General features: G+C 33.4%; 1 protein-coding gene across 1 annotated transcript; it reads left to right on the top strand.

The window, feature by feature from the left end:
* The first annotated feature begins 7,309 nt into the window (after nt 1–7,309).
* On the top strand, nt 7,310–12,686 carry LOC138319650 (uncharacterized). The gene is made up of 3 exons (XM_069262800.1): nt 7,310–7,553; nt 8,349–8,501; nt 10,611–12,686. Exons 1-3 carry the CDS (start codon nt 7,484–7,486, stop codon nt 10,856–10,858), a joined length of 471 nt encoding a protein of 156 aa, XP_069118901.1. The 5' UTR covers nt 7,310–7,483; the 3' UTR covers nt 10,859–12,686.
* Nucleotides 12,687–12,815: the final 129 nt, after the last annotated feature.

Below are 12,815 nucleotides of genomic sequence, written 5' to 3'. Positions count from 1 at the left end.
TAACTCTGCTGCCCCGGCAGACTTTACGTCAATGTTTATCAACATCGGCCTGGGTTCTACCCTACGATCAATGGAGTCATTTTTTCCTGGCGGATTTGTACGTGGGCATCACATTTCGGAGAATTTCCATCCGTTCTGAAATTCCTAAAAAGCCATGCCTATCGTCCGTTCTCCTCCGTCAAACAGGAAACTAATATCATTGACGCAAAATCCTACTTCTTTCTGAGAGAGTTCCTAGAGACTGCGGAGCAAAACGGGAAAGATATCCTGCTTATACCAACATGGGTATTGTATCAGACGTGATATCTTTATTCTCACAAAACCCTTCGTTTTTATTTTTATCTTGGATCTTGTTACGAGAAACACCGTTAGACTTTGATATGGGTTATTTTTAAGATAAATAATTTTCGGTAGTCGGGCACGTATAATCTTATATAATAAACCTCAAAAATATTATTCTATTATATTAAGATAAAGTATTTCGAAGAGAATTAACGCGCAGAATACCGGTAGTTTACGTCAAACAAAAACCTTTGGAAGGAGGATACATACAACATTAGGGAGGATATTCCTGTCATGGTTTTTCTTGTGCGCTTTTCATAAATACTCTCTATTTATTTTTGTTTTGCTTTTGAAAAATTATAGAGAAAGAGGCAAATTTACAAATTCACTACTTTTAAATTATTAACTTAACAGATGTTCGATGACGGTAATATATCAACACCACACCTGAACACCATAGATGTTACAACCTCCGCACATGTCCTCTTTGGACTGACCAACATGATACTGACGGAGATGGTCAGTTACAATGTACTGGACGATCCAGATATTGAGGTACAGTAGACAATATATGGTGCCTATTATATTCGGGGTGTAGACTTTAAAAACCTGTCATAGACGATTGAACTCGCATGTTTTTGGGGGTGAAGTCTTTACAGAACGTGATCACAGCGAAACACTTTCAATCACAGATGCAGTAGAAACGGTATGGTATTGTTAACGTTATAGATTACGATATAAATCACCAGATTTGAGCTATGAATGTGAACTCTAGTGGGAGTCGTCTCAAGATTACTTTGCATAACTACCAGGGGAGCGATAAGGCCATCTTTTACAAATCATCAATTGTAAATATATAATAGCCTAAATACATAAATAATATGGCCGTTTAAGAGTTTCAGAATATTGTGTAAAATATGGATAAGTTAATGACACTCGGAAGATGCAATATGTGATTTAATTTTCTATTTTGTCGTGTCTATAGACACCGACGGACGAACTTTCCGATGGTTTTAGCTTTCTACGAGGTCTATACATACTTATAGTTGTGTTGATCTTGTCACTTACATGTTTTAAAGGTGTTTTTTTTATCTTTCTTTTTATTGCACATATATTGAAATAGTGTAATTGAATTATCTGTTGTTAATTACTTCCTTAAAACGGAGTGAATTAATGTGAACCACACGCTCAAGGTAGATAACTAATGAGGAACAGTAATTTAAAAGGCAGTGGAAATAAATTGAATTTTGAGATGATCCGCCCCCGCTACAAATCCCATTTAAAGCTAAGTCATATATTCACTGGGATCAGATGAAGTTAGAAATAATAAAAAAAGAACATAATTTAATGAGTGACAAAGAATATTTCCTAAACAGTGTATATAACTGTTTACCTTATTTCAAAGTACTGTACCAGAAAATAAACAAAATATTGTTATCAACGGGTATAACGTTGTCCGATTCCACCGGTTTTACGCATTTTTATTCATATCTCCAAATCATGTCTATAATTGTCCTTTTTTATAGAAAATTTACCGTAACACTTCCTCCATGTTGGTATTTCAAATCCGAAGCCATTTCTCGGACTGCCCTGATGTAAGTCTTCAGCAACATCCTTCCGAATTCTTATTCTACTTTACCGTGGCGAGGACTCTGTTCATACTGCGGCGTCATATCCGTAGACATGGTCTCTTCCACCAGGTTTGTTGTTAGTTGCTTTATAGCTTGTAGTGTTTAGGTGAATAATTTTCTTGAAATAGTTTTTCATAATATCATACTCTCAAATTTACTTACAGGGAGCAGCTGAATAACGTATCTTTTTATACTTGATAATTTAATTTTACATAACAAAATCTACATCAACATGAGTATAACGAAAAAAAAGTAAAAATAAATGTTGTTTTTAAAATGCAAAATTACCTATTCCCCATACAATTAAATGATAATATATTTTGTTTCGAATGTTTCCTATTTTATTTAAATTGATTCATAATCAATTCTTAATATTGCACTATTATCTTAAACAAGTACTAGAATAATAGCTCTTTGTCGTTAGGCACTAGTGGAGGTTATGATAGAGTTAAAGGAAACACTGCAAGGAGCTTGTACTGATTGGATCATAAGAGCTGCGATCAAACTCGGGCGTAAGCAGGTGTATTTTCACGAACATACAGCGACTAAGTCTGTGAGTATGACGAAAACTAAACTTTTAAATTTGTAATTCTAATAACAATGAAGGAAAGTATGGGAATGAAATTCCCATGACGCTTTTGATAAATACTTCGTTTTAATGGAAATAAAATGAATTTAAAAACTTCACATGTTCACATATATTTCACATATTAGATCACTTAATGTTTTGTTATATGTATATACAACTATGTAGTTCATGGCTAGAGTTGACCAATGTTTTCTACACAACAAAACGACAAGTGCCCCTTAATGTTTCAGTACCTATTTTTCACAAGAGATCATCGAGATGAATTAAATATCTTTACCCGATATACAGATTGTACCTACTGTAAGGTTCTCAGCTCCTATCAATTGAGGCTAACATTGTTACCTCCCTTTTTATATAAATTTGTGTCACTCATACCAGTTTATATTTCAGGTATTAAAATAAGAGTATTCTCCCTTGAAATGTCAGCATTCGCTGAACTGCCTTATTTCAAATGAATTACAATCTTTGTGCACATATATTCATTATGTTGTCTTTGGCTATACCTTATCCATTCCACAAGGGATTCAGTGTAACCGGGTTCAACTGTATCCATTTTATTGTCATTGTTACAGAAGCACACACGTCTGTTCAGCACGGCGATGGCTATGAACACTCTACTGTACAGTTGGACCGTGTTTGACGAGGGGTCTGGTTACCTCGTGTGGGAGGAATGTATGTAGCTCTCTAACCCGTCTGTTGACACACATTGCTCGGGAGTTATTGATGGTCCTTATACACCCTAATAGATTTACGAGTAGATGTTAATTTACATAAACAACCAATATGTAGGTTTCATTTTAGACGCTGCGTCTAAAAAATAAATATCAATATTATTTGTTCTGAAAAAACCCACTATGATTTCGCGACTGAAATTGAGAATCATTTTGCAATTATGTCGTTAGCTGTTGGTCGCTTTGTAACAAATGTAATCCGTTGTTAACAATTAGAGCGTGTGTATTGTATAAACATCGGAATAGTCAAACTAGTCACCAAACAAAATGATTTCATCCAGGTAAACTTGGTCATGTTAGCACCACTGATATGATATCAGGATTAAAGCATTAAAATTTCAGAACATGTTTTGTGAAAGTGTACTGGGAACCTTTAAATTAAAAATATTTCCAATAATTTAAACTGACGCTCTTAAATATTGCCAGGTTACACTGGTGAAATTACGATTGTTTTTCATTTACAGATAGAAGTTTGTGTTAGATTCAGGTCTATTTTATAGCATGGTGTTTAAATTTAGACTTTACCTAGATCGATATAACAAAAGTCTGGAATGATGTAAAAAGAGTTCATTCGAATCAATATGGGTCTTTACTCCTAGTCGATGCTTTATTTTAATTTAGCTTATTTATTATGCAATTAAGCATATGTTCTGTTTTAATAGAAATTCTAAAGAATTACTATTCAAAGAAAGATGAGCATAATCAACCAACCTGTTTATATTTCAGATACCCCAGCTAACGTTAGGGACACTTTGGAACGGTCAGCCATGGAACGGTCAGCCAGCTGGCTTAACCGCCATATCCTTGGCGAAAAATATAGGCCAGAAAACGAATTGCTGGTTTTGAAAAGTGATTTGGTAAGTTGTTTAATTGTTTTTACTGTTTTAGTTTACATACTTCACAAAACCATTGCAGTATGGACAAGGGAAAAATGTAATGATAGTTTGTAACACACACAATGAAGAGAAAAGGTTCACTTTGTAAAGGTAGAGAATGAGCAAATATATACTCTTACTTTGGCACTGCCATTTAAAGTATTGATATTCAAATACTGTACTTTTGGCAATGAAGGAAACGATAGAAATGCGAAAGGGTCATTATTTCCAAGTAATTAAAATGTGTATAATGTTCGTATTGTGCAACAACTTATCGAGTATTTTTTTTCATTTAACAGGTAGATAGGGATCACTTCCCTGCCAATGCATGTTTGCATGTAAACGGCACCCTGTCGACTACCACAGACGGATGTTCCTATCCATCGAGAGGGATGATCAAGGGCGTGGTCTCCGAGGAGTGGTACAAATCTCAGCTTCTGGACTACAACACTACAGAACAATGTGACAGGAATAATAACTCCCAGAGAGATGTGTTCGTTTGGTCCTCCAAGGCGCTGACCTATGGCTCCGCGATGCTGGCTCTCTCGTGTTACCAAAACAGCATTGATTATAGTGAAGCTTACAAGTCACCATAATACAGAAACGACGAGATCAACTGTGTTTATCATACTTATATGATCATATTCTATCATATTCCATACTGAATTGTTTAAACACTCAATTATCAAAATGACAAAAAGAATGTTGAAAACGTTAGTTTTCTCTGTGAATTACTCAGTTATAGTATTGATAAACAATTGGAAAGCTTAAAAGAAATCCCACCATGAATTCTAGATTAATTTCCTAATATGAATTATTATGTGATAAACGTTTTTTTAGTTATTTGTCTGAAACATGATTTTAAGATATATAAACAAATTAATTTGGTGAAGTTGTACACAAGTAGCTTAATCAATTGTTTAAATATATCATGACAAACCGTATGCTTCGCTGATGAGACAGCTTGACTGCTTGTGAATCTTGTGAAATATACGAAAAATATGTCGATTTTAAGATACTGAAATGACGTAGGTAATACTGACGTATAGTCCCACCTTCCGGCTACTCAACAGTAAATTGTATTTTACCCATGTCGTATTGGTTCTTGAAACCCCCACATTGTATCTTTCAATACAGATATTCACATAACCTTTCTTGCACCAAAGACCTAAAATGTTTAATGCAATAATGCTTACCATCATCTTTAGTTAGGGCCTGCTACCATCCAGTCAACTGGATTAAACTTTCTTCTTATTGCCTTATGGATGCAAATTGTAAGTTTTATTGGACAAATATGGTACATTTTATCTATGAATTCCAATGATACATCGAAGACACTCAGAAACTGGGATCAGGAACAGCAGACTGAGTTTGAGGAAACAAATGTTGAATCTATTGCTGCATTTCTGACCACACATGCAGATTTGTCGGGAAACTTCAAAATTTCTCTTGAACACATTCTTCTAACTATGCTTAAATGCTTGAGAGCATTGATTTTATACATTGATATCAGTGGAAACGCCTCCATATGATATGAATCACAGCGACGTTTTACATTCCAACATAAAAACGACTCGATGTTGATGCTTGTGTAACTTCAAATGCAGACAAACAAACCATAGCATTCGCTACAATATAAAAACTAGTAAAGATAATTGCATGTTTGTTCGGTGAAGAAATAAATATCGAATCAGCTGTAATTTTTTTTCTGAATCATACATGTTATCGCTATATTTTATCAAAATTCACAAGCAACTATAAAAAAAAAACCCAAAAAAACAAGTCAACGGTAAGCCAAGAAGCATTTTACACACTTTTGACCAACTTATTAGCGTGCTAGATCACTAGATTTACAGTGGATATAAAGTTTAATATTGCATGATGTAAGCAAGTTTGATACAGTCACAACATGTAGGCCTATATAGAACGTACCTTTTGGTCAAGGAATTCCAGCTCTAACAGTTATATGTCAAATAACGACAAACTGTCATAAGGTATTTATTTACTTTTTATTCATAATAACTAATCACATATAACGAATTATTGTGTATCCTTACTTTGTTTTGAACGCCAATATAACAGGTGAAATGTGTTGGCGTGTATAACGTCATTGTGTGTGTCAAAGCTGATACGCAATTTCAATAAGACAATCTTAAAAAAAAGATAAATTATCGTTAGAACTTGAACTTCTGAAATGAGTATGTTCATTTCGTGTTTGTATAAGATTATTTCCACCCGGAAACCTAAGTATGTTTACGTTTCTGTGTTAACGTCACAGTACTGTAGGTTTTCACCCTGGTGGGAATGGTTTTGATGTTTAGTGATGACATCTAAAGTGAACTTTAATGTTTGACGGTTATAACGCGTAAAAAGGGGTACCTACACCTTCTTTATACCCCCTAGTCTGTTTGTTTACTTAGCATTAAACTTCCCTGCAGCTAAGGTATGACCAAAACTATATCATCCACGGCTATATATTGTAAAGAAAACAATATTGAATTTAATATATGTTTCTGCCTTAGTGACATAGACATGTTATCTGCAAATTTGTATAGCATATCAGACAGTATTTTAGTATTTTATGGTGTATTTTTCAACACATTGTTTCGATTTCGCAACGTTAATGTCATGGTAATGAAGTTCATATTAAGATATAGATCAAATATAGACATCTATTGTATAGCAAATATATCAAACTTTATGTATACTTTACATGTAAATTTATTACATAATCATTAATTAATCATTTTGAAAATGTGTTGTTAAAATTTTATATAATTTTATGTAACCCATCAAAGCAACATCAGCAACAATTGTATCCGATAATTAAACAAAATTTCTTTAACTAAACGTTTACACTCATAATGCGTTATTTTCTCGTTGAGTAACTTCCTCTCACTGTATGTCCTTTATGAACACTGTGTCTTGATAAAATCCATTTCTATAGAATAGCATGTGTTTTTATTTGAATTGTCCAAACGTGTACTATACTGATAATAGTGACTTCTGAACATCTCGAATTTTATTTTCAGCTCTAACATACAACAAGACAATGTTGATGATGCATGTTACAATAAATATTATCTTTTCAGCGTAGTAAACGAAAAATCATGTTTCCACTTTGTTTTAATTTTACTAGATGGTAAAGTCGGTATCAATGCCGGAAATTACCATTTGCTTTTTGCATATTACATGTATCTTTAAATACTTACGAGATTAAGTGCCTCCCCTAACCAAAATGACCTTATATCTGTTGTGTTGATAACGTGGGTGTAGTAAGTGTCCCATTGTTTGTAATTAGATACGAATGTATTCCAATTCACTCGTAATCGTTGTCAATACGTTTATGCGCATGCGTGTTAAACACCTTGTAAAATGAAGGCGACGACGATGTCTGGAACTGCTTTGGTGTTTGGTTTAATGTTATATCTTACGGAAAGAGCAGGTAATTTGAATTTCTACATTATTACTATCAAAATGTTTTATTAGAACAATCGGAATCACTCTAAACTTATAATTTCCATTTCTTTCAAACTTTTAAAAAAGACTTGATAAGAAAAAAATTATTTCACAGACAGATGAAAGGGCATACAGCACATGTTCCAATTTAAGTTAAAGGTCTTGCGATTAATAGACAGAATGGCTGGTAATTTAACCAACTTTTCGATGGTTTTAGTGAACAGAATTAAAGGAAATAACTTCAAATCATAAAGATAGCGTTACCGTGGTATTTATCAAAATTAAACAAAATCAAATGTTCATTCAAACTGCTCTACCGCCTAGAGAGCATAAATAATATTTATTATTTGGACACTAATTGATGTTTATTTGTGTATATATGTCTCAAATTAACCCAAAACTACATTTGAAATACATGTACTTTGTTTGCTGTTGTCTGAGTAATTACTACCTCACTCCATACAGGGCTTAATGCATTTTGTTCGGGATTCAATTAATATTTGAAATACCCTTATTTTTTCTGAAGTGAAATAAGAAATTAAAACTATTTGATGATAACTGTGAAAAGCAAATAATGTAAAGTTTGTTATTGAAAACCCTAATTCGTCTACTCCCTTTTTAATAGAAGATCATCACCATTCTATGGCGGTGCAGCATCTTTAATGCTTCATGTGTTGCTATTGTTAATGGAAATTAATTTGTGTACATACTTTAAAATATAAAGCCATTTAAACAATTAAATCAAGTGCAACAAGTTGAACCAATAGTCTTTCATTTTCAGATTCATTGCGATGTTACGCCTGTGCAGATTCTGGAAATTGTGAAACGTCCTATTCTGTTTTGATACATGATAGAGATAAGGGCGGAGTACTCAACAGGAACTGTACAGCTCCCAGTCAGCATTACTGTATGATAGAAAGTATTAAGAAGGAAGGTAAGTCACATCGATATCGACACCAGTGATATAAAGATAGGATGAATTTACTTGCATGGATATTCTTTTTTTCATACATTAATTTGCCAAAAATGGGGAGGAATTGAAGCGAATCAGTGACGTTACGGTGACGTTACGACGTTACGGTGACGTTACGGTGACGTTAAAACAATGGTTTAGTTTGGTTTGATATATTTACGACACATTAACACTTACGATATTTACGCCGACCTCCCGTTTATGTGGTGTCTTGTGACGTGCAAGGTGTGTGTTTTGAGACAGTGATATATTCAAGTTGGTGCCTTCTTGTGTAGAGAAACTCTTGCTCTTTCTAAGTGTTATATCACCGATGCATACCGCCCGGAGACAACAAAACACTCACGACCCGGTCACATTATACTGACAACGGGCGAACCAGTCGTCCTACTCCCTTAATTTGAGTGCTAAGCAAGAGCAGAAACTAATCTGGTATAGGCTATGATGTGTCACGGCCAAGGAATAGAATCCAAAGCCTACCTCACAGGAGCGAACGCTCAACCGAAGGCAAAAAGTGAGTGGGTGTCAAGGGAGACGTTAGGAAGATGAAAGTTACTAGTTAGGAAGAAAAGATAAGATATGATAACACATTAAGCTGTCTTTTACGATGATGCGATAGGGGCAGTAGTTACAATTCTAACGCCCTACCTTCAGGAGGAAAACATAGTGGTTTCAAGGGAGACGTTAGAAAAAAGACACATAACATCCTAAATCTAGTTGGTTGCCTTTTATGATCATGCAGTTACAAATTTAACAGTCCCTACCTATAAGGTTCAAAAAGGTTCATCAAATGTATTTTATTTTGTACAGTAATATCTATTTTTTAAGTATTCTCGAAACATATAATAAATATTTATATATTTTTTTCCTGTTTTATTTCTTTGGCATATATTTTATCGATCAACATATATACATCAATACATCTTCTTCTTTTTTAATATAGTTATTTAAAGATGCTCCACCGCTGACAAACAGCATTTTTTTTCTCTGACAAAAACGTGAGCATTCAATTTATTATTTTTCTTCGATTACAATAGTTACTTACTTTACACCATTACCACCATTGATAAGTTTGAGCTTCCAATTTTACTTCAAGATAAAAATATTAAAAATATTTAATTACATCCTGAAAAAAATCCATAACACTATTTTCTATGTGAAGTGAAGTACTGATGGCGCATGCACCAAAAGCAAAGTTAATGATCTTGTATAATTTTTATTTTAATTAGACATAATTATTTAACATCATTTAAGACTCATTATTGTTCAAATGATGAGTGTCATTTATGCTCTGTCGGCAGTGGAGCATATTTAAAAGAAAATTTTTAAAATGATGTAAAACGTGTGTTTTATCTGAAGGCTGTTGAGAGCATATGCTCCCGGTATTATGGACATGTTTGTCAAATGCATGATTTTTATTTGTTTTGTTTTTAAGTTGCCTGCCATTAGCGTCTGAGCTGTGTGTCAAGTGGATTGTTAGGACAGATATTAAATCCGCCTATTTTTTATTAGCTTCCCACTTACATTTTTTAATTGTATTTACTGACTCAATCTTAAATGAATAGGTTTGGCATGTCTCCATTCTTATCTAACTTCCCGTGTTAGAATGTGTTATTTATATATTTCACGATAAAGCATTAATCGTTTGATTTGGATAATTTTTACCAAGTTATATGTTAGTGGATAATATTATGGACAGAAAACGATTAGCTGACGATCGTCATTATTTATTTAAAATATTCGATTATCAGACATAATATTAAGTTTGATATTTTGTTTATAATTGCTCAGTATTTTCCTGTTGGGTGTCGTCGATGAAGACACGAATATGCCCATGATATTGTCACCGAACCAACCGGTATACTAGTAAAACGGTTGAACCTCTTTAACACGAGGTCGCTGGACCTCCAGTTTAGTGTACATGGAAGTAGGGTGTAATGTTGAGTCGGAGGCTTAAAACTTTTAAGTAGGATCTTAGATAAGCGTTGTTATATGCCTCGATTTAGTGGTTAAGTCACGTTTTTGTTTTGTATTATATCAGTATTTTATTTTGTATTTTCTTTGTTTCACCAGACCGAGATGTCAGCTTCATCAGAGATTGCAGTGATGGACACACATTTTCTTACACCGACATTCCTCGCCTAAAGACAGTGTTGCCTAACAACCAATCAACGTGCGCGTACTATCAGGCCTACGTTATTTGTGTGTCTGTCTGCCGAACAGACTTTTGTAACGGCCCACAGGAAGGCATTTCACGAGGTTCCTCTTTGCACACGTGGCCTGTAACGTTAGAATTCTTGCTTCTTTGGATTATCTCTTGATCTAGTGAAACTGTTTCTTTGATTCAAAAATTTTATAACAAAACACTTCTGACTTTTAACGACCGGTGGGTGTTTCGGAGGAGACGCACCAGTGACACGAATCTTGTTGCACCTATTTTATATTGTTCATATTGTTGGATTTAGCGCTTTGTTGATATTATGCCAACGGACATGTTTTCCTAAAACCCACAATACAGATATTTTTTACCTTTTTTTTAAAAAAATATTTCACTTATATTATTTGAAATCATCATATTGAATAGTGTACTTTGTATATATGTAAAAACATTATTTGAGAATATCACAACGCTACTTGGTGGCGAAACAAATGATATTTTGTAACGGCACAGTTTTTTAGTTGCAAGGATAATACTGAATCTCTGTATAAAATGAAGCGAAATTTGATTTTACATTATGATTCACCAAATCTTAATAAATATTTTCATAATAGTAATACCAGCTTTTTAATTTGGTTGATGGTTGAATCCATTCCTATGATTATGGTTAAAGAAATATGCAATTCGTTTCTACTGTTTTTTCCTTGTTGGTACTATTTATATATGAACATCCAATTGATATACAAGGATACACCATTTCTGAGGCAGTTACTCAGATATTGTGAAAAATAATGAATGAATTTGATTTGATTTTCTTCCTTTCTGGAAAATTATGTCTCAATAAATACAATACTGCGTTATTATCAAAAATAATATCTACAAGTGTACGTGAAAGCTTGTGGGAAACATTACCTTTCGAAATCAAATCCATGAAGGAACATTGACGAGATATGTAATGGTTGTCTCCCTTAGTCCAGAAAAATACCTTTATAGCTTAGATTAAAGAATGTGTACAGCGATATTAATTAAACCTAATATCGGTAGACCTGCTCTAAGCTGATACTGTAATTACTTAGTATATGTCTGTAAGCCATCTTACCTAATCCTCCCGTCGACATCAGATCAGCGAACAGCACATATTTATACCAGATTAGAAGTTTTCATTTGGTGGCTTATTCTGATTCTTAGGTAATTGGAATTACTATCTACTATTTTTACTGATAACACGAGGCAGTATGATTACCACTGGAATTGACCTCAAATTTTCTATATAATGGAGGAATACAGTTTTTTTTTATTATCTACTGCGTCATTCTGGAGAAAAGGATTATCATTTCCATTCATTATCCTAAAATGATTCAAATATTATTTGAACAGTTAAAAAAAGGGCGTTTCCGCTTATAAAAGAAAGTTGTCAAAAGTTTTCGTATTGAAAAATAAAAGTTTTTAAACCTGAGCCAGAAAACCAGCGTACATATTCCATGCTTATCGAATAGAGTGTTTAATACATCGAATAAACATCTAAAATAACTTGATTATAGGGATCTTTCCGTCATGTTTTAGTTATGATTCTTATTTAGTTACAATCTTTACGTATGAAAAATACCAAACAGCCGCACCTGATATATATTTTCAGCAAAGGAACTGCCTTTCACACGGTAATGACCAGTTGAATCAAATATATATTAATTTTTATTTTGTATTTTGGCAATCCTGATTAGCATACTGATTTTTTTCAGTTTTAGACTTATCGAGATTTCCATGTTTTGTAGATCCGTCTAAAGTTGCATTAATATGGAGGATATTGAGAGTAAATGAACAGTTTTATTTTATTTTTTATATAGTAAGATTTGAATATGAGAGAACTTGTATGTACTGATACTAGTAAAATTTCATTTAACAAATATTTGCTTCCATGCAGGTTTCCCATGTTATTGTAAGATGACTAGTTATCAGTAGAGGTTTTCTCGTTTTATTGTTGTTGTTTTGGTTTTTTTAATATTTCACTGCACTGACATTTTGAAATATACCAAACATTTGAAAAATGCAAGATGGCTTCTTTAAACTTTGTACACGTTATTGATTTTCCCTTATGTCACTGAGGGGATTCATACGATTAA

The sequence above is a fragment of the Argopecten irradians genome, chromosome 1, assembly GCF_041381155.1.
Source record: "Argopecten irradians isolate NY chromosome 1, Ai_NY, whole genome shotgun sequence".
Taxonomy (NCBI): Eukaryota; Metazoa; Mollusca; class Bivalvia; order Pectinida; family Pectinidae; genus Argopecten; species Argopecten irradians.
This window is presented reverse-complemented; position numbering and strand designations above follow the sequence as displayed.